The following is a 27,048-nucleotide window of genomic DNA, read 5'->3' as shown; positions in this document are numbered from 1 at the left end:
CATCCCTGTTGCCCCAAGTGCATCTGCTGCAGTGTAATATGCAGTGGGTGCAGTGATAGTGTAAATCGATGTACAAAAATTAAGATCAAGCATTACAATATTTCACTTGGACATCATAGAAAACAAGAAAAGAATAGCTAGAAACACTGAGTTATCCTATCTGCCAGTAAATGTTTCCAGCCTTTGGCCTCTTAAACTACATAAAATTCATGTGCTGTAAGAAATGAGCAGCCATGGAGTTTTCAAATAGCACATCTATACTTCGCCTAATTACCACGTGATCTTATAAAGCATTTACTACACACTGGCACTGTGCAAGTCTATAGGTAGGGCTAGGAGTGCTTTAGTTTGGGCAAGTTGGTGCGGCATCTGCAAAGTTGAATACTGAACTGACGAGGTCGGCACTGGTCCTTTGTGTGCGTGTTTTCTTGTGTCCACGTCTTTTGCACTGTTCAACTCTACAGATAGGCCACTCACCCTGTGGGTCCTTGATCTTGACTTGCTGGGAGTTCGAAGACGGCGGACTCTGGCCGGCTTCGTTGACGGCAAACACGCGGAACTCGTATTGGCGATCTTCAATAAGGTTGGGGATATTGATTTGCGTTGGCAGGCACAGGTGCGCAGGGTTGACGCGCTGCCAGGCTTGGGTGCCGACTTCGCGCTTGTCCACCCAGTAGCCAAGGATGCGTGAGCCGCCATCCGATTCTGGTTTCTCCCACGACAGGTTCACAAAGTCGCCTCCCACCTCCGTCACCACGGGGACGCCAGGTGCAGTTGGTGGATCTGCAGGACACCACGTAAAAAGGCAATTCATGCTTCGAAACTGAAGGCAGTACGTTGAGTGCTGTACATGGCTATCAGTACAGATATGTAAGATTAAAAATACCGAGGAAGAACTGTAGCACACCCAGCGGGCCTATAACGTTACACAGAATACGGAATACAGTTCCAGTTGCTTCGTGTTGTAATGATTCGCACCATTAGCGCTGCCCATGTAGAGGGCCTTGACGTATTTCGAATCAGTGAGAACCAACATGAAACAGTATTCCATATTCCGGGCTAAGGTATAGGCCCGCTGTAGAACGAAAAGCTAGGCCTTGATGATTTTGGTACATGCTGAAATGTTCAGTGTGCTTGACAAATCCAAAAAAATTTGAGAGAACTTCATGGTTTTAGGAACATTGACGTTTAAGCTTGTACTTTACTGGCAATTTGCAAGCAGGCATTACATGCACCTGCAGTGGATTTTATATAAATATAAGTGCAATGTAGGCGTCTATGGTTATACAGAACAAGAAAAAAAAATCCAAATTAAAGTGTAGCGATGTGTAGTCTTATAAACTTAAATAATCGTGCAAGAAGCAAATGTGAGAGATTCGAAATCTTTTGCATTACTGACCAAATGGCAACTTGGCAATGATCGGGTTTGTTCCTTCTAGTGGAACGCTCTGGCCATTTTCGTTGACAGCCATGACTCTGAAGAGGTACTCTCCGTTCTCAGTCAGACCTTGTACTGTTAGTGTTGTGTCCTGTTCATCCATAAAACAAGAGAGAGAGAGAGATAAAAAACAAAATTACATTTTTTTTCCAGCACAGTAATTACCTAAACACACAAGCAGGTGTAGATACTCGTTATAACCTATGTCTTATAACTGCTGTGCATAAAACGAGGCGGCCTTTTTTTCTTCAATAAAGACTGCATTTTCCTCGCCGAAACAAAACAAAACGAGATGAGTATCCCCTTAAGAGATCATGAAGGCGCATGCGTCTATACACAAGGAAGTTCGAAGAAAACCGGACTAAAGAAAATTCAAACTGCGTGGGGAGGAGGGGGGGGCGGAGGAGAGGGGAAACCCGCAGTGATCCCGTACATACATAAAATGTCCCATGGTTTAAAAAACGTGGCTAATCGTTTCGATGTACAAGTTGTTTTTTCGGCTCCAAATAACTCAATAAAGTATGCGGTAAAATAGACAGAAGGATAGCAGCAAAAGCGAAGTGCATAGAAAATAAGAAGTGCCAGGTTAAACACACCTCGCCTTTTGTTCAATGCGCAACATGTGTCGTGTACCTCATACCACTGTCATGTGGCCGTGTATACGTTGGCCAAACTGGCCGTTGCTTAAATATTCGCCTCCAGGAGCACAACAGAGCCGTGGCGTCAAGAGAGGGTGCCCACTTGTCCCAGCACTGCACCACGTGCGGATGCTCACCTTTTCTCGTTGACGCGATGGTTCTATCTAGGCATCGAGATAAAACCACGCGCGAACTAATTGAAGCTTTTCACATAAAGAGATGCGGGGATAGATGCGTCAGCCACCCTTCTATCGCCATAACAGAGATAGAATATTCATATTTGATCAACACACTGCATTAAACTTGTCTGCCCTCCCCTCTCCCCTCTCCTCCGCCCCCCCCTCCTCCCCACGCAGTTTGAATTTTCTTTAGTCCGGTTTTCTTCGAACTTCCTTTGTGTATAGACGCATGCGCCTTCATGATTTCTTAAGGGGATACTCATCTCGTTTTGTTTTGTTTCGGCGAGGAAAAATTGCACCACATGCCCCTTTTTTTGTAACGTATTTATGTGTACTCTTTCAATAAACCTTCAGTTGCGAGTGTGCGCTTTGTGTCGTCGGTTCCTCCCTTTTGTCCTTGTTCCCATAGTGCGCCTATTTGCTTTAAGATATGAATCGTTACCAACTAGCCCAAATGGCTGTTTTGCTACACTGTCTGTTGAATTCCCTGTCTGTTGGCACAAGGAACTCATGACGGAGTGAATGTTCAAGAGTAAACAGACAATGTAAATTAATAACTGCTACCAATAACTGAGGTACACACTTCCATTGAACACAACTTACAAAGCCTCAGCAATGTTCTCAAACGCCGCGCATCGGACACTGCAAAAGTGCTAAAGCACTCAAAATAACCAGACCTGCAACTTTTGCTGCAGACCTCGAGATCACTTTCATTCTGTGTGAAATAAAACATCTCATATGTTGCAGAATGCACTTACACGACAATAGGTGCTTGCCACCACCCACTGGTTGTGAGTGGTTTCCCTGCGCTCCACAATGTAGTGGGTGACCTTGCAGCCGCCATCATACTTGGGTGGGTGCCATACAAGTTTGCACGTGTGCTGAGTGATGTCAGACACTTCCAGAGGTCCGACAGGTGGCCCAGGTAAGCCTGTGAGTTGGAGGTTGCACTAAGAATTAGTCTGGAATTAAGCTCATTAACAATGAAGACGCACTAGAATGTGCTATAGAACCTGAAGGTTTACAAGAAATGGGCAGGGTTGAAGGTGCAGCCTACAACTTGGAAATTAACTGCAGTTCATACTACGTTGTCTTACAAATGCCATGTTCTTAAGCTCCATGGCGATTCATAGGTTTCATTAAACCTGCACTCCATTAGCTATTTGAGCCCTGCACTCCACTAACTATTTGAGCATATAGTACACAAGCCCGCAGTGTATAAGTACGTAGGTACTATATTTTCTTATCTAACATGCAAATCTGCTAACTGATACAGCATAGCAAGCGGCCTACTACTGTAGCACGCATGGAAACTGACAGTTATATTCGGACACTAGTAGTATTACACAGATGCTAGCAGTTCTGACATAAATTTTGTGAAATTTCACTCAACTAACTATGCCTATCGATTAAAGAAAATCACATTAAATAAGCGTCAATTGCGCACGTCACATCCCTTGGCTGTCCTTGATTTCTGTGGCACGATTTAACAGTGTCTGCCCGTATGGGTTGCTTCCCAGATAATTAAATGACCCACACCTGTGACCTGTGAAAAATGGTGAGAGTTCCAACAAATATTCTTGCTCACCAGTGACGTAGAGTGTGAACTGGGCGCTTGCCGTGCCGCTGTCATTCTTGAGGGTGAGCTGGTACTTGCCCTCATCTGGCTTCTCTGCCTCCCGCAGGTACACAATTACGTAGTCGTCAAACACTGTGTACTTGAGGTGGTCACTCTCTGGCACTTCAAGGCCGCCCTTGAACAGTGATACCTCCATAGGTGTTGAGCCCGAGAAGTAGATCTTGACCTTGCCGTTGTCCTTCTCTGGGACGAACACTTCATTCGGACAGCGCTCAATTCGTGGTGGTGCTGCAAGAGGTTGCATGTATTTTGATTTGAAGTAGAAAGATTTCTCTGACACTTTCAAAATTTAGTCACCTAACACAGGAAACTCGAGTACACACTCAAAGGTTGCATGCTGACTATAGGAGGAATTGAGGATAGACATGGGCATTCTTCGTGTTGCTTGTGAACATTAAATGCTACGGAAGAAGAGAGTTTTGTCTTGGTTTCAAATACCGCTATATGCCTTTTTGGAGATGAGTGAGAAACAACATCCAACTGACCAGCAATCTTGAGGTCTGCAGAACACCGTGCTGAGCCCAGAGGGTTGCTAATTTCACAGGTGTATTCTCCTTCATCCCCGTCTTCAATCTCGCTGAAGACAAGCTGGTAAATGCCTTCCTCTGGCTTCTCAACAGCTCGGATTCTTGTTCCAACACGGATGTCTCGGCCATTCTTTAGCCTTGTAAATAAAAGATGGGGGGGAAAAAAGTTGTGAGCAGTTACATTTAACGCTTAATAAAAGTGCTTACAGAGAATTAGCACAATTATTTCAGCTCCTGATTGCACAAACGGTAGAACGTGACTTACGTACTGATGATATCCTGCAGCATAGGCAAAATACAAAGGATAGGAAGAAGGGTAATATGAGAATGCATGATACTGTAGAGGCTAGTAAGACAAGTCTTACTGTTTGCATTCATTATAAAAAGAACAGTACGTCACATATGAAAGCCACACATAGGTGTCATTTAATTTGGTGTAACATTAAGTCTCATGCTTCACAAAATATGATGTGTTAGTCACATGATAAGCACAGTATATACAAGAATCCGTTTCACGTCTGATACACGATGCACAAAGTAGTGCAAATAATGCATATTCTAAACAACCATGTGTTGTAGTTGTAATACATAAAGTAGATATTGCATAGAAAGGATTACCACCACAAAACAACTGCATTGTGAAATGCACGCAGTGAGACCAATTATGGCGCTTCTTGCTTAGATTACTATATGTCGTTTTTGCTAAGCACCGAATAAAGTGCAGTAGCTATAAGATCCTATTCAAATTATGCGATTTCATGCTTACAAACCAACATTTTCCTTCCATTGACAATGATAAACAGTCTTGCTCAATGTTCATTGAAATGTTCAGTCATGGTGACTGAAATGCAGTCACCATGACTGGTAATAGAACCCACACCTTTATGCACAGTAAACGCATATGCCATGGCCTGTGGGTTTTTGGGTTAGATGATGTGCTATGCAGTAAAATGCTTGCGCCAAATTAAGAAATGTCCTGTGCATTGGCTGTCCCTGTAGCAGCTTATTTAGAATCCTATATGGTAAAAAGTGGTGCAGACCCTCTGCTATGGTGTCTCTTCAGATCTGATGTAACTAGCAGCCATAATGTTCAACATTAAAATAGCACAAGAAATTGCCAGCTATGTCATAAATATAGAAAATATCACACTAACAAGGCTGAAAAATATTTTTGTTGTATATACGTCTGACAGGCCCCACATACTGATACTAGCTTTATGCTGTAAGGATACAGCAGCTAACTTTAGCATCCAAATGTGGTCTCTTGCCCACCATGGGTATGATGCATTGTTACGAGAAAGAGGAGCTTACCATCTTGCAGTTGGTGCAGGCTTTCCAATGGCTTCACATTCAAGAGTGACTTGCTTCTTAAGGCTGACATTCTTGTTGAAAAGGCGGCGCACAAACTCGGGCTTCACTCCATCTGTAAAGGTGACAACACAACCAAGCGTTTGAAAGAAATAGCAGAGTACTGAAGTGGGCGCATTGCGCTTATATTATGAACACATGTTTTTCATGGAGTCGCAAAAGTTCATGAAATTTGCAGAAAGCACACATCTCAAATTTTAAGGCTACCTGTGCACCTTCAGCCAATTTTAAATGTATTTTTATGACATTAACAACATTACTTCATACTGAACTAGCAAGGACAGTTGGGTGAGTTGGTGCAAATTCATGTTTGAAAAAAGTGCGAAAAAAACCACAACACAGAGGCACAAAGGAGTGTCGTCCTGTCTCCTTCATCACACCTACAAAGCTGGGCACACTGGAACTAGAACTCCATCGATAATTTCAGAAGCCCTGGTAACAGTACGTTAAAAGGGCTTGATAAATCATGAACTAAGGTGTGTTGGTCAGACATCTCAAGTTTACGCACACCTCACCGAAGATTGCACAGACGGTTAAGGCACGAAATCACACAGAACAGCACTTATGTGCATGTGTGTGACTGAAGTTCCTGTTCTGCATTTTGCACCCTTTCTAGCTTTACTGCTAAGCCAGGTGAATAACACGTTCTGATTACATGCCTCTCTCATGCAAATTCGTGTTCTACATCACAGTTCACTGTTGCATCACAAACCTAGCATTCACTGCGAATGAACGAGGTGCAACCACACACCTTTGTACTCTGTTGCCTTCACCGGTGTGGTGCACATGGACGGCTCGCTCTTTCCAGCAGCGTTAACAGCGTACACGCGGAACTCGTACTCATTGTTCTCCTTGAGCTTCATGTCCGTGTAGTCGCAGTCCAGGATGGTGTAGTCATTGGACACCAACCAGAATGGACTGCCAACCTCACGTCGTTCCACGATGTAACCTACAGAGTGAAAGTATGAAGTTATGGGCATTTCTTTTGTTTAGTGTTCCCATCATTTCCTTTCCTTTCTGATTTGCAATATGTGGCTGCTAAAGGGCAAACAAGATATACAGCAAAGGGTGTCATTGTTCATACATCATTGCACTATAAAACATCGGGTTTCAGGTAATTTAAAAACAAATTTCTCATTGACGCATAACTACAGTTGAATTTTATTAATGGTGTGCCACGATAAAGACTGCAGTAGGTACAAAAGTATTTGTACAAACAACATACTGCCAATGATGTATCGCATCAGAAATGGCTCTGGTGGCACTACTCAACAGACACAGGCTGCAAAAAAAAAAAAAAAAAAACGCTGATTTCTTTGTCAAACAGACAAGCAAAACTAAACTTTGCCTAGTGCTATTGTCAGAAAATTGAGTTGAATGCAGTAAGACAGATGCCTGGAATGCAGTAAGACAGATACTTACCTGTAATGCGGCTGCCACCGTCTGATCTAGGCTTGTCCCATTTGAGGTCGCAGTAGCTCTTTCCAACTTTGACCACCTGAACATTCTGAGGAGGCGATGGAACAGCTGTAACGACAGCGATGCCACAAGTTAGCCTCGAATGTGTAAATGAACAACAGATTATCCAGAGAAAAATGGGAGAAACTTACAGAATTTCGGTTTTAGCCTCAGTGTTGCTGTAGGCTCGCTGGGTTCACTGAAGCCAGCAGCATTCTTGGCCTTCACCCTGAATTCGTAGTCCTTGCCCTCGAACAGCCTAGTAACTGCATGCAGGATATTACGGAAAGAAACACAAATGGGTTTTAAACAGTGTGTAGTTTGTGTCACAATGAAAAGCAAGAAATACAGATGCGCAAGTCTGCACGGTTGCAAAGATACACTCCATGATCCAAATGGCAAGAAGGAAGGCTCACCGGTGTAGGATGTGTCCTTGACGAGACCATCATTGGCAATACGCCACTTGCCATCGATGGGCTCACGGTATTCAACCTGGTATCCTTGAATCTTGGAACCACCATCACTTGCAGGACGATCCCATCTCAGGCTCACACTGGTGACATCATAGTCCACAATGTCTGGACGACCTGGTGGGCTTGGCACATCTGATAAAGAAATGTAAAATGATATGATGTACTATAAGTTATGGACAATTTAGCTAAGCAATGGACCGGGAGATGTCACGGTGGAAAAAGGGTGCAGGAAGTTCACATTAGCAGATAAATTGAAGCAGTGATGTGCCAGTGACCTAGTACAATGTACAGATGACACAAGATGTTTAGGAGCAACATATCAGACAAAAGCAATGTAGACAAGTATACTTCCATCAATTCATGAACTAAATTGCTGTAATGTACAGCATGAAAAGAATGTCCCATGCATGTTACACGCAATGTATTGCTAAAGCAACAGTAGACAGATTATCAGACAGGTCATGTCATTCAGTTTTCAAAAATGAAGCGGGCACACTTAAAGCGCTGTTTTCCTAAACATTGGCAGCTGGCATTGCTGGCATGGTGCTTTTAGGTTTTTGTGCAAAGTTCCGATCTTTGCTCCCTACTTGGCTGTTGTTGAAAGAAAAAAAAACCAAGTACAGTAGAATCTCGTTAAATGGAACATCAATGGACTGGAAAAATGTGTCTCATTTTGTTCCATTTAGTGAAAAAGAGACGCAGCACTATCTGCCCTACACCTTCTTGACATTGTTCGGTATGCACGAGCTAGTTCGTCCCAAATATGGGACAGAGATGACAGCTATGAAATGGACTAGGCTTTGCTAGTTTCGGTTTCAAGGAGGCAGAAGTGACATAACATATCTCTTACTGATCCAAGCGGTGGTCGAAAAACATGCAATTGTACAGGGAGAGTCTGTCACTGTTTATCAAAGATGGAATTCTGGATAGAAGACCGGTTTCACAAGAATATTTTCAAGATTGTCCTCGTTTTGAGAAAAATCCTTTAAAGCTTGCTTATGTGGTCCCGTTTACAGAGAATTGTGGAAATTTAGGTTCCAATAAATGAAGGTTTTTTTCTATTGCATTACCAAGTATAAGATCAGCCAATTGAAAGACTTTCGTTACATTTAATCAGAAATTTCATCTAAACGATTTCCATTTACTGAAATTCTAATTCCCATTTCTTAAATTTTCTCAATACACCTTGGCCCAACTCTATAAAGATGATGAGAAAAATATTAAGTGACTGTTTAAAAACCTCTAATGCTTAAACAACGTGACATGCAAAATTAAACAGACTACGTAGCTTCTGATGTTTGAAACCTGGTTCAAGGCAACTAACATATGCAATTGTTCTTACCGAATGGGAACTTGGCAGTGATGGGACGATCAGTCTCCAGTGGAGTACTGACACCATACTGGTTCTCTGCACTGACTCGGAAATTGTATTTCTTGTTTGGTTCCAGTCCGATGACATCGTAGTGGCAGCCACGGACAAAGCTAGACAGCTTGGTCCAAATCTGAAAATCAAGAACATCTGATGAGTTCGAAGCAGACAAGCAATGCTGTGCACGCAAAAGCAATGATTATGGCCAATGATTAGTGCACTTTCAGAGCTAAAAGCTACACAGAGGCCCACATATCACACTAGAGTGGAGGGCTATATAAAATGTTACACATGAGCTTTAGCAGTTCGTATTTTTCATTGGAACGCAGCTGCTGAAGCTGGAAATCCAAAATGCGACTACAATCTCAGCAGCAGAATGTCATTGTAAATGAGCCACTGCAGCACACAGTTATGACATTTGGACACAACTAGATGCCATAACTAGCACAAAATCTTATTATGCCAAAAGTTTTTATTCTTGATGAAAAACCTTAGGCAACTCAATATTAAGAACATGACGTGAATATGAGTGTATGAATACCATGCTTATTAACATAAAGTTGGTACACCCTGCTGAAATCAGAAGGCATCTGAGCAAGGCAATATTTTATGATAGCATGAAAACAGGTTTTTTTTTGCACGCTTACCTTGGTGGTTGGGTCTTGTTTCTCAACAATATAATTAGTGATCGGACTACCACCATCATCCAGGGGAGGTCGCCATGAGAGTGAGCAGGTTTCGGGTGTAATATCCGATGCCTCCAGTGGACCTTGCGGCGGGCCTGGTTTGTCTGAAAATTAATAAATGGAGATGATTCAGGTGCGCTGCCTTTCCGTGTAGTATGTCAACTTTCTGTTTTTCAAGGTGCAAGTGCATGTAATTGCTAAAACAGATCCGTACCAACAACAAGAACCTTGCATGATGCTGTGTCTGAGCCCTGTGGGTTCTTTAACGTCAGTGTGTATTTTCCACTGTCGTCACGCTTTGCCTTCTTGTTGAGGAACACGGTGAATGCCACGTTAACTTCGGTGTGGATCCTGTCGTCAGGTAGCACAGCGTTTCCATTCTGAAATGGACAGATAGAAGACATTTGCAGCCTCCAAGTGCTACTGTAGATATGCATTAAAGAGCATGGATAGATGACTGATTCAGACTTACGATAGTCCAAGATGCCTCTGGTGCTGGACTGCCACTGTATGGAACTCGGATGGTGAACTCCTCACCAGCCATGACCACAATGTCACGCATGACGAAGCCACTGTCAATCTTGGGAGCAGCTAAAGGTGAAAATCGGAATACGTCTTGTAAGTGTACATCATGTATAGAAAGATCATGCATGTGTTCGTCAAAAATAGGTAATAGCATGCAGGCTTAAAAGGACACTTAAGTGAAACATTAAATCAGTTTAGACAGATAAATTATTTTTTCAGAGCTCAATTGTCGTCAGTTGGTGATCACCATCATAGGATAATTACTAGAAGAGGAAACGAAGGTCAAAGTTTCGTTTTTGAATTTTGCACCGAAACTTCAACATGTGAACGTCAGTGTGATGTCATGTATTTTGAAGCCTTTTTTGCATATTTCACCACAGTGGTTCAATAAAATCTTTTGAAACTTGCTATCTTGACACTTTGGGTCCTTAGAACACAATGTAAACAATTTTTAATAATAAATGATTACGTAGGCCCTGAGAGATGCCTTCAAAATCTATGACGTCAATGTGAGTAGGTGTGGAAACTTGAATGTGGAATCACCACCTGTATTTTCATTTGGCACATTTTCTCGCTTACCAAGTATCTTCTCGCGGGAAGAGTGGTGCTTTGGGTATTGTGAGATTATAATTTACATATACGAGAAAAATCGTTGTGCTCTTTACTGTCAGTTTAAGAACAGTTTATCCCACAATAAGACAGAGAAGTTATGCCGATGTAATTGGTGACATAACAACGGTGTTGGAATAATGGGGCGACACTTACCAGGAGGAGGCCTTGCATAGATGCCCTCGGAAGTATTGCTCCAGGGCGACTCTCCAGCTGCGTTGACGGCACACACGCGGAATTCATACTGTTGGTTTTCAGTTAGGCCTGGCACCTTGTGCGTGAGGTCTGGCACTGGTGTCGGTGTAACACGGCTCCACTTGGTGTCGCCAACTTTGCGCTTCTCGACAAGGTAACCAGTGATTGGCGAGCCGCCGTCATTTCGTGGCTTGCTCCAAGCAATGGTGATGGAGTCGGGCGATGTGTCCACAGCATGTGGCGCTCCCGGTGCACCTGGTGGGTCTGGGAAAGTGAATGGCATGGGAGATAAGCAGCTGCAAGGAATAGTTACACGACTACAAACTCAGGCTTCAAATGTTGCACAGCTGCTTTTGTCATTCGTACAATGAAATCTTTTGCACTGCAGCTTTTGCACTGATGACATAGAGGACAGCTTGAGAAAAGCTTGCCGTTCTTGTACACGCGACAATAATGGGGTTATGCCGAATCTAAAAAAAGAACTGTGGCTAAAATATTTAGACTTACTGGAGGCTGTAAGGTAAGCTGTTATAATGAAATTTAAGGGGGGACGTGGCAATGGGAATGGTAAATTTGGTCAAATAGTTCAATTTTCCGATTTATTTTTTTCTGCAATCCTGAGACCATGTTTTAAGTCATGGTGAAATATTAGACCAAAATAAGCAGTAGAAGTTGAAAAAAAAAAGCATTTTACTAGTGTGCTGTCATCGAAAACTATGAGAAAATTGGGCTTTAGAAAATGCAAATCCAAAGTTTTCCCTTGACACAGTGCCACCATATTGGTGTCATCATAAAGAGGACAAATAGAGCTCAAGACAGGCGCAAAGCTGCATTTCTCCAATGAAAAATAAAACCAGCTTCCTTCCGAGTTCCATTTTCTTAGCTTTTAGCTTCATTTTCTTTGAGCTCCATTTTCTCAGCTTTCATTTTTTGAACAATTGCTGTCAGTCATCCCTGTGCCATTTCACAACAAATAAAGGTATAACCATTCCATTTTCTGTGCTTAGATCCTGAGACATTGGTGAGTGCCGTAATGCTGTCCATATTTATCTGCACATCATACAGATTTTTATAACTGGCTTTTTGTAAAAGTTGTTAGTAACACAATATGTATAAGAAATTTCAAAAATTTTTGTGTGTGCTCATTTGAACATTAAAAAATAAACCAATAGCTTTACGGCACAGAATGGGCCCTTGTGAATATCCTTATGCAAAAATCTTGATGAACTTATGTCTAATTCATTCATTAATTTTGGGATGACAATGAGAGTCTATCAAGTGTTGTAACTCAAAAACTACAACAGATAGCTCAAAACAGATTTCAGTTATGGTATCAGCACAACATATCACATCTTCATGCCTTATTTCATCACTTTATCTCCATAAATAAGAAAGATAGTTTCCATTGCCACGTCCCCCCTTAACAGAATGTATCAATGTAACCTACAGACAATTGCATCCATCCAGCATGTTTTTCTATTCCATTCTAGTAAATAAGTAGAATTGAATTGAACTGAATTGAACTACATGCCATAAACCTCACATGTGCTGTGGCAAATGTCTACACCAAAAACTTAAATCTACAAAAGTTACATTCATCATGATTTAAGCAGCGCAATGAGGTACGTGGACAGAGAAAAGAAGTTACATTACTGGACAATTACAAACAAGCAGCCAGGAACTTTTTCCCTTGCAAGCTGCACAAGTTCACTTTTATTTTAGTACTTCAACAGCAATGGTGAACGTTTCGTGGACTAAATCCACATACCAAATGGCAGCTTGGCAAGTATGGGTTCAGCAGTTGTTGCAGGATCACTGGTTCCAAACTGGTTCTCAGCCATGACCCTGAAGTTGTAGCGACGGCCAACGGTGAGCCCACGCACTCGGAACGCAGTGCCCACAACGTAAGTGCCAATCCGGTGCCACGACTTGGTGCCCTCCTCTTGCTTCTCCACAACATAGTTGGTGATTTCCGCTCCACCGTCATCCTTTGGTGGCAGCCAGCGCAATGTCAGGGAGTCACCATCCACCTCTTCGCCGCGCAGGTTCTCTGGTGGTGCTGGACGATCTGTGGTGGTAGACAAGCGAAGCGAAATGTCAGTTTTTGTACCAAACATTATGCTTTCTTGGTGCTGTCAGTTTTGGATTCAAGTCGAAGGTAAAATGAAAATGGTGCATGTCTTACCTAGGACAGTGACCTTACAGTAGACAGTGTCGAATCCATGCTTGTTCTTGAGGAACAGCTTGTACTGGCCAGTGTCGTCCCTCTTTGCCTTGGTAACAGTCAGGCTGGCATTTTCCTCCGACACCTGTGGGGAGAGCAGATGTGGGTGTTCATGACTGCAGTGGTTTACACATGTTAATAAACGGCAAGCACATCCCCACATTAGTTATTCACACCATTACGGCTTAAAAAACGTGATCATTAGGAGATCACAAGCTATCTTCATGTCTTGCTCTTCCTCAGTTTGTGAGCTTTTCTTCTAAATGGTACTACTGCATTGACAGTATCATTGGTACATTTTACATTGACGAACAAATTAGTTTCTTATCATTTCAGATGGTTCATCCTGTGCATTCCTCCATGCTTTCCACACTGACCAAAGCTTCCTTAGAGAACTGAGCCTTTTTACCATTATCAGTTACAGTCATATACTCATACTTCCTTTATCATTATGACAAATTATGAGTATTCAGAGCTGCGACTAGAGTTTTTATTTACCTTGTATGTTCTTCTAGGCTCCTTGTCATCAAGGTCAATGTCATTCTTGGACCAGATAGCTTCTGGTTTGGGGAATCCAGTGAATGGCACGTTGATACTGAAGTCTTGGCCAGCCTTCACAACAATGTCCTTCACAGCGCCAGCATTGATCCTTGGCTTGTCTGGTAAAATAAAGTATCAAAACATGTTTTATCCTGCCTAATGGGCATAATTATTCATAATTAATAATTATTAATACCATAATAATTGCAATGTGGCACTAAATGATCCCTCTTATTTGCTTCATTGAGACTTGCTCTGGTACTCAAATTTAAAAAGAATGGAAATCTTTCAGTTAGTAACTTTTCTTTAGGGCACATCAAATTACCCTACAGGTGAGCAAAGTAAATACCTGATTCCGCAAATTAAATGGCTCACTGATAATCTCAACAGTTAAAGGAATATATATCAAAGACATTGAAAGCAAACAGTGTCTCAAGTAGAATTGGTAGGACTAGTAAACCAATCAATCAACTGATTGATTGACTTTGATTGATTGACTTTGATTGATTGACTTTGATTGATTGATTGATTGATTGATTGATTGATTGATTGATTGATTGATTGATTGATTGATTGATTGATTGATTGATTGATTGATTGATTGATTGATTGATTGATTGATTGATTGCAGCAGAAAAAAGAAACTCAAGGATGAACTTTCCGTTTACCTCTCCTGAATCCTGTAGTTCTTATACCAGAGCTATGGCAACAATAACATTGTTGCACAAATTGACAAACTGTACAAGTTAGTGCTATTACACTGCTTTGAATCACTTGTGCTTAGAAGATTGAGAAAGATGCAATAAATTTGGCTTTCATTTCGAAAGCAGTGCAACTTTTGCTTAACAAGTAAATATGCTCACATGTGCATTTCTACAATTTGAAATACTAATGCCAATTTGTAATCTAGAAGCACAACTGCAGGCAATATTTATATATACAAATTTTTGCATTGTTTGTGACATGAAATGTCTATTTTAAATATAGATGCTTACTGTATCGATGCACCTTAAATTATTTTGCTTTAGTGTTCATTTAGATCATTCGAACATTTGCAAGGTCTCACCTGGCTGCTCCTCAACAAGCACAAGGCCAGTGGGTTTGCTCGGTGGGCTCTCGCCGATGTCGTTGACGGCCACCACGCGGAATTCGTACTCCTGTCCTTCATCCAGGTTGGGCACCGTGAAGTTGGTGTCTGGGTGTGGCAGGATGTTCACCGGCGTCCAGTCCTTGGCATCCTTGGGCTTCTTCTCAATAATGTAGCCCTTCACCTTGCTTCCACCATCGTTTGTTGGTTTGTTCCAGGAGAGAGTAACCGAGTTCTTGGTGACCTTGTCCACACGTGGTGTGTCTGGAGCGCTGGGAGCAACTGCGAGGTTTGGAGGCATCCAAGAAACATTACACTTAGTACACTGAGCAAAGCATTGGTTCGGGCTAGTTGGTAATCCATAATTATTAGCCTTATAGCGCAGAACTTACGCAACAGGCAAAGATACATGACATGTGCAAGTGCTATTTGAACTGACGTTAATATCAGAGCTCAGAATAAATACAGTGAAAGAGAAAGAAGGACCAACTACACCCAGTCACCTGATCACACCGACATGCGCGTGTTACAATGCATTTTCACCAGCTGCCTCAAGAAAATGTGTTTCTCTTGGGGATAAGAGTGCTTGTACGTGCCGTGTACCTTTGTCTATTGTGTGAGTTCTGCGCTATAAAGCTAATGCTTAGTACACTGCACTACAGTATCCTTGCTTCAAGCAAGGAGCCCAGTTATGTCCACAGACATCTGACGCTGAAAATTTTCCTGTTCATAAATTAAGTATGAGACATTATTGCTCTGTTGCCAAAACATGACACAGCTCACTGTGCATCTTCAAGCCATGAACTTGTGCAGCATGGCCTAAGTTCGATCCCTGCTGAAGGGCAAGTTTTTTTCTTTTCACCTCCCAACTGGTGAGCCGAATCATAGTGTACATATGGCAGCCATTGGCTTCCCAAATAATCTAATAATTTCTCTTTTTCGATTCTTAATGTCTGTCATTTGATTAAACTTATACCTCCTGATCAGATTACCAGTGACTGTTTGCAATACCGACATGCTTTATCAGATTTTGCCTTCTCCACATGAAAATGCTTACTATGTGGCAAAGAAGTTTTGATAGGTCTGCTGGACTATTGCTCATCGTGAGAGTGCTTCTTGATGGCAAAAAATAAAAATAAAATAAAATAAAGCTTAGAGCGCTTGCTCTAGAAGAGTAGATTGCCAAGGCATCAGAAAGCATCTGTTATCTCTAAACAAAAAAACATACTACTATCTTGTTTCTTTTTATGGCAAAGCTAAACAACCTTTGTTTCTGAGCTGAAATTTATGTAAGTGGATAACCAACAAAAAAAATTAGGCCACCCTCAGCACAGGGTTGCTAAATATTATGCGGTTTCACTCACACTTGGGCTCCTTGGCCACAACGGCAACACTTGGCTTGCTTGGTTTTCCGGGGCCGCCCTCATTGACAGCTGTCACCCTGAACTCGTAGGTCTTGCCCTCGGTGAGGTGAGGTACTGTAAACTGGGTGCCAGGCGTCGGTGCAGCATTGGCCTTGACCCATTCGGGATGTCCCCGCTCACGCTTCTCCACAATGTAACCTGCACATGGCATTGAACACTTACAGTTTACACACGCAGAGAAAATTTCACGCTTGTTGTTCCAAGTTTGATCTTTATAAGAGCAACTCTGAATAGTGAACAGTAGCAAGCAGCGCAATAAAAATGGTTGATCCATCTCTCATAACACAAATTTGTCGCAACACAAAAGTGAAACATGTTCTGACAGAAGTAGTTGTAGTGTACTTGAACATTATAGTTGGAGTGTATAAATTTTCAGTGTCTATGGCAAAAAATTACTGTAGATCCAACGTGATTTTTTCTAAATTTACATGTAGCAAGCTTCCCTCGCATCTTCATCTTTCACCCTATGCTCCAATGCACACGGCCTAATGTGTCTTCCTAAGCTGAACCAAATTTGTCCAGACGGTGTGTCCCTTATCTGGGCTATAGCAGCAAGTGAAGTGGAAACTGAAAGTGAGTTAAGAGGCATCTCACGTGGATGCTAGAAAACTAGCATACACTATTACTGACATCATTTGTGTGAAAAAAATGATGTCGGTAAAGTCTTGGTGAAGCCCAGAATAAACCACTTTTGTTTAAAAAAAGCTATGTGGGTGCACTAACCTTGGATTGGACGTCCACCATCGCTGGCTGGTGGCGTCCAAGAAATGGTAGCAGCGGTCGGGCCAATCTCATCAACCTTTGGCTGACCAGGAGAGTCGGGTGTGTCTGCACAAGAGGTGGGGTAAGGCAACATATTAAAAACATGCAAGTTACACTGTGTCTTGGATGCAGTCGAAATATTTGTAGCCGATGTGCTTTGTCAAGAATGCAAAAGCAGTCGAATATGTAGCATATGTTTCGTATAAAGATTATTCACTTTAAATTTGGGACCTTTACAAAATGGTACACGGTAACAAGGTACTGCCACCATAAACAGTATGCTAGGAACCCCTGCACCAACGAAGCAAATCGTACAGCACTTGCTACGTTGCATTTTATGGAAGAAGTTAATCATAGCAACACTTTACACAATATATGTCTAAAGCTTCGAGACAGGCACTATAATCTTACCGAATGGGTTCTTGGCAGTGACTGGCTTGCCCTCGAGTGGTTCACTGATGCCATAAATGTTCTCTGCACGAACACGGAACTTGTACTGCTTGCCTTCCTCGAGGTTGCGCACAGTGTATGTTGTGTTGGGACAGTAGCCTGGCACAGGCTGCCAGAAGTCGGAACCAATCTCACACTTCTCAACAAGGTATCCTGCACCAATGAACACACAGATGTTGCAAAATAATTTATACCATTAGTTTCAGCACGAAACAATCAAGCTACCTAACTACAAACATGATGTAACAGTACATATACACACAGAAAAAAAGAAGAGACAGAATAGAGTGCTGAACTGAACAACTCTGTCCTGTCTTTACTTGTTTTTTTTTACTGCGCATCTGCTGTAACAGTAGAACAATGCATCACTGACTAGCCTGCCAGGAAATGTTAATAAACTACAAACAATATTGAAAAACTGCATAACTGTTTATTAAGAACATTTAGACACAGCTATCACAGAGGACACATATTCATGCACTCACTTAGCCACAAAACACAAATTTTTGTAGATAAAGAGCTTTCGTGCTCAGACAAAGCAATTACAGAAAAACAATTACAGTATCACAGTGCATCTACGATGCTGCCCATTAAACTGCTGTATGCATATGTGCAGTTACATAAACTAAATCTAACAGAAATAACTTGAATGAAAAGAGCAAGAAATAGCTCAAAGCTGCAGATACCTGAACAGCTGCCTATAGTCGGGTACAACTTTAGAAAAAAGCGGCATTTGCACCTCAAAGGCGGATGCACACGCGCTTCCACCAATGGGCGCGCGCTCTAGACTGACGTCACGAGCCGGACGGCCGGTGCCTCCGCTCAAGGAGAAGATATTTCTTTGCCGCGGAGGCAATCGGCTGCCGCGCTTCGGTCATATGGGCGGGGCCTCTCCTTTTTTCTAAAGTTGTACCCGACTATAGAGAGATTCAAGAATCTGTTCTACCTATATAAACATCAGTCAGTCTGTCTGAAACACTTTACTCTATTTCATAAAATCTTCATTAAGTAGTGCATAATATGGCATTCATCCAATAGACAATCATACCTGTGATCTCTGCTCCACCATCATCCTCTGGTTTCCTCCACTTGAGCACAACTGTAGAGTTAGTCACCTCAGGATATTCGAGTGGTCCTTGAGGAGGTCCAGGCTTATCTGCATTAGAAGAAGTACTGCTGTTAGGAACTATCCTATTCTAGCTGATACTTGTCAAACGACATACCATAGACGAGAACGTCAATGTCAGCTGAATCTTCTCCATACATGTTCTTTGCCTTGATGGTGTACTTTCCTGTGTCACCTCTCTGTGACACTGGGATGGTGAGGTTGACCGTCTCGTCAGCGGTGTCAGTACGGATCCGGTTGGTGGGCGGGATCTCCTTGTCGTTGATCAGCCACGTGACAGCAGGTGCAGGTGCACCCGTGAGTGGTATGTTGATGTTGAGCGGATCACCCGCACGCACACGGATACCCTTTCCATAGAGACCGTCCAGGTGCAACTTTGGCTTCTCTGTAATTCGATATCACAGACATGCAAATGTCAGCAATTATGAAAGAAAGTCAGCAGATTTTCTCGTGGGATGGCTAAGAAAATCATAATGGTAGGTTAATGACAGGGCACATTACTGCTGTAAATAGCAATAAATAAGATGAACACCAGTATTACCACATAAAGACTGCGCATTTAATGTTCCCCTTTATGCTTGCTCGCACATGAGTATAGCAACTCATAGTAATGGAACCCTCATTGTAAAGAGTTTGTACACATACATGCAGCTCATTCTTATCAAACAAAATACTAAAAGCAGATATCAGTAACGTTCCTGACCAAATTTCCACCTTTCCCTAGGAGAGTTACAAGGCTGCCCATGTTGATATCTATGCACGCATTGAACACACATTAAGGTTTCAGAAAATGTAGTGTTGTGGTTGTGGTTTTCACTGCATTAAGATCTTACCTTTCATCGGTTTGGCTGCAATTGGCTTAGATGCCATGCTTGGCTCACTCGGACCAGCTGCATTCTTTGCAACCACTCTATATTCATACTGGTGCCCATCTGTCACATCCTTGTCTGTATACTCAGGTGTCTAAAATGAAACAAAAATAGAAATTGCTACAGGATATACACAGAGAAGTTAGCGTGCTACTCTACTCAGGGAAAGAAGGGGAGAAAAAAGGAATGATGTCAAGGCAGTACGAAAAATGGTTTGTTTGGTTGACTGTAGTACACTAAGGATTACTTGTGAGTCGTGACAAAACAGTGAAAACCTTAGCAGATGAGTGCATAAGCACTCCATGTTAGCATGTCATTAGTAGCAGAAAACATGAGACATAAAAACCATTATTCTGAACATAAAAGAAGAAAGTGACAATGCTGGTTCTTTTTGATACATAAAAAATACTAAAGTTGTGACAACAGGTGAAGAACTGAGCATTCAGATAAGTAATGATGTAATAGATGTTGCAGGACACCTATGCTTTCCTAGGATCCAGAATAGATGCAGATGGTAACTATACAAAACAATTACAGTGAAGAAGAGTACTAGGAAAGAGAGCTACGGGTGAACTTTCCAAGATTTCGAAAGAAATAGCTGATAAACTGAAATTCATTTAGTTTAAGCCCTGGTACTTTCCACGTTAATGCATAGGTGTGAGTTGTGGACCTTGTGAAAGTACATAAGACAAAAGCAAGATTCTTTTGAGGTATGGAACTAGCAGAGAATTTTATATTGAGAATTTCATAGACTGCCAAATGAACAAGTATCCTGATCGTAAGGGAAATCAATCCCGAATGTTCTTTTGAAGCAACGGTCATGAAGATGACACTAAAGTTTATGTTGGTCATGTTATGCCATTTACCAGCTCAACTCCTCCAAAGCTGATGACATCATTATAATGCAAATGTTAAATGCAATAACTACTAAACATGTTTGCACACTATGTGATCTAGTTCTTATGTGATGACGTTACATCCGAACTATATGTTTCAGACATGAAAAAATGTATATTGTTTCCTGCAGACTGCAGTGGTCATACTTTAATTCTTTACACATTTAGTGCCCGTGGCCTTCTATGGTTATATGCAAAGTAATTTACTTTGTATATAACCATAGAGTCGGCACTATGTCGCTGTGTAGTTCCTCATCCTTGTGCTCCACTGTGCTCTACACTGCAGGTCAAATATAATCAGATTAGCCTCCTCTTTTGCATTATGAGCCTAGATCCATATAAGTACAGGTTCTCCGCAGTGTCTGCTGTGAGCACAAGGATGAATTTCTTCAGCTTTTATAGAAGGTAGATATATTTATATAAACATAAACAGTTTATTGCATGCAATTTTATTGCATAACGAAAAAGTGTAAATGACAAGACAGGTTTCGATGCGAGTAGTCTGATGCAGTCTGAAACTTTTGGCCTGGACTTGATTAAGATACGAGTACGGCTTATCTGACTTACTCGAACAGGTTCCTTGTTGACGCGCACCCAGCGGTTAGACTTGGTGTCTCTACGCTCAATGTCATAGCCAGTAATGGGTGACCCTCCATCATTGCGTGGTGGCTCCCATTTGATTTTGATGAAGTCACGGTCATGATCCACTGCCTCAGGCTGCCCAGGCTTGCCTGGGGTGCCTGTAAGCATTGAGAGAGAAAATATAAGATGAAAAAACTTATTAGAATTAACATAACATCGGAGAAAGATGAAAACAAAAAATTTTTTTCTGGGAAGCTACTGCAGAAGAAAAGTGAGCGTTATCAATGTGCCTTCACAGCAATGCAGCACACATCATGGATAAACAGTAGCAAATCATATCAAGCAGATTCATGCCATGTAACTTCTCTCAGGACAGCCTAGTCAAATGTAGACAGAATGTATTTAGATAGAAATCAATACGGATTGTCCTTAAAATCTGTGTTAATTTGCTGACATGCTGCACGACAGGAAATAAGACAGAGGTCTCACCATATGGACTCTTGGCCACAACTGGACGAGTCGTTGTGAGAGGCTCAGAGAGTCCCTGTGCATTCTCAGCCATAACTCGGAACTCGTATGCGGTTCCTTCGATGAGTTTAGGCACAGTTGCTTCGGTGGCTGTTGGCGGCACAAATGCAACTGCAGGCACCCACTGGCCGCCATGGGTCTTGTCACGCTTCTCAATCACGTAACCCCTAGAGGCAATGAGACACACAATAAACACTTGTAGTTAGAAATGCGACTTCATAATACGTTGCCAGGTTAGAGTCATCCATGAAAATTCATGAACCAGTGCAGACAGTTTGTTCGCATTCTTGTGTTGTGTTGAATTATTATATAGTGCTATGTAACAAAACTTGTGCTGATGGGGTATGAAAGGCCTCTCTAATGCACACTTAGAAAGTGCTTATACAGTAGACTCTCATAAAATGGAACCTGAAGGGACCAGGAAAATGTGTTCCGTTTAACAGGAGTTCTGTTTACTGAGAGAGGAACAGGGGTGCGGAATACAAGTACGAAACCAATCATATTAGAAGCAGCTGTTCCATTTAAACAGCAGTTCCGTTAAACAAATTTCTGTTTACTGAGAGTCCGTTGTATTATATATACAATAGGTATATACATATAATTTATCTTACGTTATATGAGTATATAGATAAGTAAAAATGCAAAGTGCCCTTGTGTTGTATTTCACTCATTCCAGCTCCATTTCAAAACGAGTGTACTATAGTATGAGGTGCTGTAGTGTAATAACTAGGGGTGTGCGAATATTCGAAATTTCGAATATTTTTCGAATAGTGTTTGCTATTCGATTCGATTCGCACTGAAATTTTACTATTCGAACTATTCGAACTTCCCAAAGACAAATGCAGTCAACGTCCGGTTGAAAGTGACCCCTTCAGATTTTTAATATGCTTCACCTCATTACACTCTCGTATTGCGGCAAAGCTGTCTTTCAAGCTCCGTTACGGTCGAACTTAGCCAAGAGACAAAGTCCGGTTGGAAATAATCCCTTGATTTTCAATATGCTTCACCTCATCACACCCCCGTGTTGCGGCAAAGCTGCCTTTCAAGCTCCGTTACGGTCGAACTTAGGCAAGAGACAGTCAACGTCTGATTGGAAGTGGTTTCTAGATTTTCAATATGCTTCACCTCCTCACACCCCCGTATTGCGGCAAAGCTGCCTTTCAAGGTCCGTTACGGTCGAACTTGGCCAAGAGACAGTCAACGTCCGTTTGAAAGTGGTCCCTAGATTTTCAATATGTTTCACCTCATCACACCCCCGTATTGCGGCAAAGCTGCCTTTCAAGCTCCGCTACGGTCGCAAATGTATTAACTCAAGAAAACGCTGGTTCCAACATGGAGATGAAAGATGTGGCAGAATTGGGGGCTCAATTGTTTTGGACCTGAAATTTGGGCAGGAAGTCCGCAAAATCGGACGCCGAAGCTTTTTAGCATCCAAAATTTCAGATGTTCTTATATATCGATGTCTACGAGGCAGATTTGGAACTCCGGACTTGAAGGGAGCACACCCTTGTCTGCCACGTCAGTCGGCCTTCCACAGCAGTTGAAAGAGGAGGAGAGGCTGAAGAAATGGCATCTCTGCCTATCACGTGTAAAGTGTTGTCGGCAACACTTTGGTTGCACCAAATCATGTACATAAATACAATTCGGCCTCTACATTGCCTCATTCTTGATAAGAAAGACAACTATGAAATATGACCCCACCAGCGCTTCATCAACCTAGTGAAAAGAAACACTTTCATGTTGCGATCTCACAAGAACATACTTAGGGATTCTCTGCAACATTTCTGTAATTTCACTTCGAATTATTCGAAAAATGTTTGAGAAATATTCGAAAATTATTCGAAATTATTCGATTCGATTCGCACTCAACCTTTATTATTCGAATTCGCTTCGCACCCAAAATTTTGCTATTCGCACAGCTCTAGTAATAACCAAATGCCTCTTCATCGCAGCTTTCCAATAAGATGCAGATGAAATCCATTTCAATGCTGCGTGAATGGCTTTTGGAGTCATTTGCTTGCATTGTTGGGCAAATGAAAATATCAAGAGTCAACAATGATGGCACCAACCAATTTCAAATTTAATGCATCTGTAGGTGTAATGTGCACTGCTGGCTTTTAAGGCTGCCAATACATTTAAAAATATTCCTTGAGCTTCTGAAGCATGACTGCCACATATTTTGTAAGGTGCTACATCAGCACCACTCGAGCAGTTTTACATCCAGCTTCCAAACATAATCCACTTGAGCACTTCTATATCTTGTTGTGTAATTTACTCAGCATTTTAAACACTACTTACGTGATGTCACTTCCTCCAGTGTCCTTAGGAGGCCTCCAGGAAAGCTTGACATGATCCTTGTCAACTTCATCAACATTCAAGGGACCCTCTGGCGGGTTTGGTTTATCTGGAATGAGAAACTTGCGATTAATACACCATCTTCATCTCCATGAAATAGGGCTGCATGTTTCTTGTCATCACAATGTATGCAAGAATAGTTGAATGTAATTAAAACGATAAGATAGCAGACCTATTCATTAGTTGTATAATACAGAAAAAACGAGCCCCTCAGACAATACCCATACAGACCTACAGATGGAATTACAAGAAAAAAAAAAGGAAAGGAAGAAAAAGTTATGTAAGACTGCAAGTCTATCTGCATGAAAGACAACACTGAAGGAAGGACACGAACCAGTGCTATCAAGTTAGGTAATACCACCTGTTTATATCTCAATCTTAGGGTTTTAAGAATTTGTAAGCAATAGGGCTGATTGGTGAAAGCTGAGCCCCAAACATGTTTGCCTGGGCTGTAGATATGGTAAAAGATGATAGTGAGCTGTCAAGTATGTAACATGGAGTCATGTAAATTTGATAATGAACATACAATTTCACTCAAGGGCAATCAGCACAAGCTTACCCAGAATGACAACTGGCAAAGTTCCACTGTCCTCGCCACTATCGTTCTTGAGGTGTAACGTGTATGCCCCGCCATCAGACCTCTTGGTGTCAACGGTGTTGATGATGGTGTAGTCATCAAAGTTGGATATGGTGACCCGGTCATCCGAGATCAACGGTTTGCCATCGACCATCCATGAGACGGTCGGTGGAGGAGCACCAATAAACTTGATTTCGACGTGTAGAGTCTGGCCGATCTTGACCTTGACTTCTTTCATGGGGCTCACGATCTTGGGTGCCACTGTAAGACAATGACAACAGAGCACAGTTTAGCTAGCAAGTTACACAGGTTACGTACATCACTGCCTGTTTTAGCTGTTGGTAAATCTTTTTTCTGAAATGTATGTGCTGCGCATGAACCTTGTTGGAACAAAGAGTATACAATATACAAGAGTAGTAAAAAAGCCTGTTGCTTGCAACAGCACAGGACATTTCTTTCTATCCTTAGAGAACAGAGATGTCTTGAACAGATTTCATTTTTCGGTACAACAATTACAACAATTACAAGCAACAATTACAAGCATAGCTGCTGTACCAACAAACATACTAGCTTAGGACTACAGAAGCACTGATGCTTCTACAGTATTTACATGCAAACATGATAATGCGAAGACATCATCTAATCAACTCTTGTTATTGAAGGCGTTTTGGATACTACCATTTTACAAGGAAGTCCAGTCAGTCCTTGACTTTACAAAAAGTAACAAAATTAGCAGTTTACAAAATATTCTTTCGAATGTCCTGGCAGTATAACGTGGAAGCCAATTACTCACAGAATCTGGGCTTGCATGTGATGAGATCCGATGGCTCCGAAGGCTCGCTCTCGCCACCAGCATTGACTGCAATTACTCTGAACTCATAGTCCTGGTTTTCTCTGAGATCTGGCACAGTGGCCTTTGTCTGTGATGCCGGAACCTCCTTTGCCTTTGTCCAGAGGGGAGAGCCACGCTCCTTCTTTTGGATGATGTAGCTCTTGATGGGGCAACCGCCATCATCACTGGGTGGCTTCCATTCTAGGTCGACATGATCCTTATCCCAATCAGTCACCTTAGGACGGCCTGGCTGGCTCGATTTCTCTGCAAAGTGGTAAGGGCTCGCGTTAAGGCACGCTGGAGATCACCGAGTTGATTGCCTTTGGCATCTGACCTTAAAGACTGCTTTTGATTAGCACTGCTTGAGCATAGGGCGTAAAATACAACTGCAATTTGCTGCAGTCACATTTCGATGGAGATGACATACTAAAGACCAGTGTACTGTACGATGTCAGCACATGTTAAAGAACCCCAGGTGGTTGAAATTATCTGGAGCCCTCCACTACGGTGTCTCTTATAGCCTGAGTCGTTTTGGGATGTTAAATCCCATAAAAAAACAACCTAATTTGCTGGTTCTGTGATTAATTAGACAACCTAAATACACTCCTATAAGACTAAATGAGAGACAAAAATATTACTTGCTTGATATCCTGGCATGGTGAGTCAAATTTCTTTGATTCTACAATGTATTACATTGGCATGCTAATTTATTGTGTAATTCAGCTAGTTGGCTTACTGTACAGAAGGTGCATGCTGTTTTTGTACATTTCCAGTGCTGTGTACAATAAAGCCTCATTATAATGAAGTCATATCCGACATGAAAATGATCTCGCTATGTTCGAAAATTCGTTGTAAGCGTACATCCACAACACTGTGTATTAATGGCAAGACTATTTTTCAGCAAAGTTTTAAACTGCATGAGGAAGACAGGACGAAAACAGGAACACACATGTATGCACGCACACACGCACAGTACGCAGAGTTCTGCGTGCGCGTGTGTGTGTGTTCCTGTTTTCATCTCGTCTTCTTCGCACAGTTTAAAACTTTGCTGTAACCTTGAACCGACTAGCCCAACAACATGCCTTGCTTCACTATTATTAATTTACTTCCTTATAACTGAAAATTTGTTATATCCGTATTCGTTACATCAAGGTTTAACTGTAGTAGTATTCTTTGTTCCTTGAGCACAAGAGGCCCCACAATACATACTATGAAAGGCCATGCTGCAGTGGTCTAGTTGGAAACCAAGACACACTGTGGACTTACCGAACTGATCCTTGGCAATGATGGGCTCAGTCTTCTCAAGTGGCTCTGACTCGCCAATCTCGTTAACAGCCTTCACGCGGAACTGATAGCTCTTCTTGTGCACCAGTTTGGGAACCTTGAAAGTGAGGTTTGGTGTGGTGCCAGCCTCCACCCAGGTGCCACGAGACGTGTCCATCTTCTCAATAAGATAGTGCTTGATGGGAGTGCCGCCATCGTCGGCAGGAGCCTTCCAGGTAATGGTGGCTGAGTTCTTAGTCACTTCAGCAATGCCGAGAGGTCCTTCAGGAGGTGATGGGCGATCTGAAACCACAGCAGGCATTAGTACTCACCCTTTTTTTGCCGAGTAATTAATACTCTCAATATAACTCTGCGGCAGGCTGTGCTGAAGCATATTATATTCCAAAAGAATCTCCTTAAGAGGTCCTA

At 42.0% G+C, this 27,048-nt stretch overlaps 1 protein-coding gene across 1 annotated transcript in view; it reads right to left on the bottom strand.

Moving 5' to 3' along the window:
• LOC119404538 (twitchin-like) overlaps positions 1-27,048 on the bottom strand; it is a 96,220-nt gene that overhangs the window by 22,953 nt on the left and 46,219 nt on the right. Inside the window, 31 exon segments of the mRNA XM_037671076.2 lie at positions 478-783; positions 1,400-1,529; positions 3,014-3,186; positions 3,844-4,122; positions 4,380-4,558; positions 5,733-5,844; positions 6,541-6,738; positions 7,212-7,316; positions 7,400-7,513; positions 7,664-7,852; positions 9,063-9,222; positions 9,737-9,879; positions 9,990-10,155; positions 10,248-10,366; positions 11,066-11,368; positions 12,873-13,172; positions 13,290-13,413; positions 13,827-13,987; positions 14,935-15,237; positions 16,320-16,517; positions 17,103-17,207; positions 17,553-17,744; positions 18,640-18,747; positions 18,815-19,102; positions 19,551-19,680; positions 21,050-21,222; positions 21,554-21,759; positions 23,891-23,996; positions 24,507-24,785; positions 25,318-25,620; positions 26,623-26,922. Of these exon segments, the coding sequence (XP_037527004.2) occupies positions 478-783; positions 1,400-1,529; positions 3,014-3,186; positions 3,844-4,122; positions 4,380-4,558; positions 5,733-5,844; positions 6,541-6,738; positions 7,212-7,316; positions 7,400-7,513; positions 7,664-7,852; positions 9,063-9,222; positions 9,737-9,879; positions 9,990-10,155; positions 10,248-10,366; positions 11,066-11,368; positions 12,873-13,172; positions 13,290-13,413; positions 13,827-13,987; positions 14,935-15,237; positions 16,320-16,517; positions 17,103-17,207; positions 17,553-17,744; positions 18,640-18,747; positions 18,815-19,102; positions 19,551-19,680; positions 21,050-21,222; positions 21,554-21,759; positions 23,891-23,996; positions 24,507-24,785; positions 25,318-25,620; positions 26,623-26,922 (5,952 nt within the window).

The sequence above is a fragment of the Rhipicephalus sanguineus genome, chromosome 9, assembly GCF_013339695.2.
Source record: "Rhipicephalus sanguineus isolate Rsan-2018 chromosome 9, BIME_Rsan_1.4, whole genome shotgun sequence".
Classification (NCBI taxonomy): Eukaryota; Metazoa; Arthropoda; class Arachnida; order Ixodida; family Ixodidae; genus Rhipicephalus; species Rhipicephalus sanguineus.
Note: the sequence above shows the minus strand (reverse complement) of the source record. Positions and strands in the feature narration are given on the sequence as shown.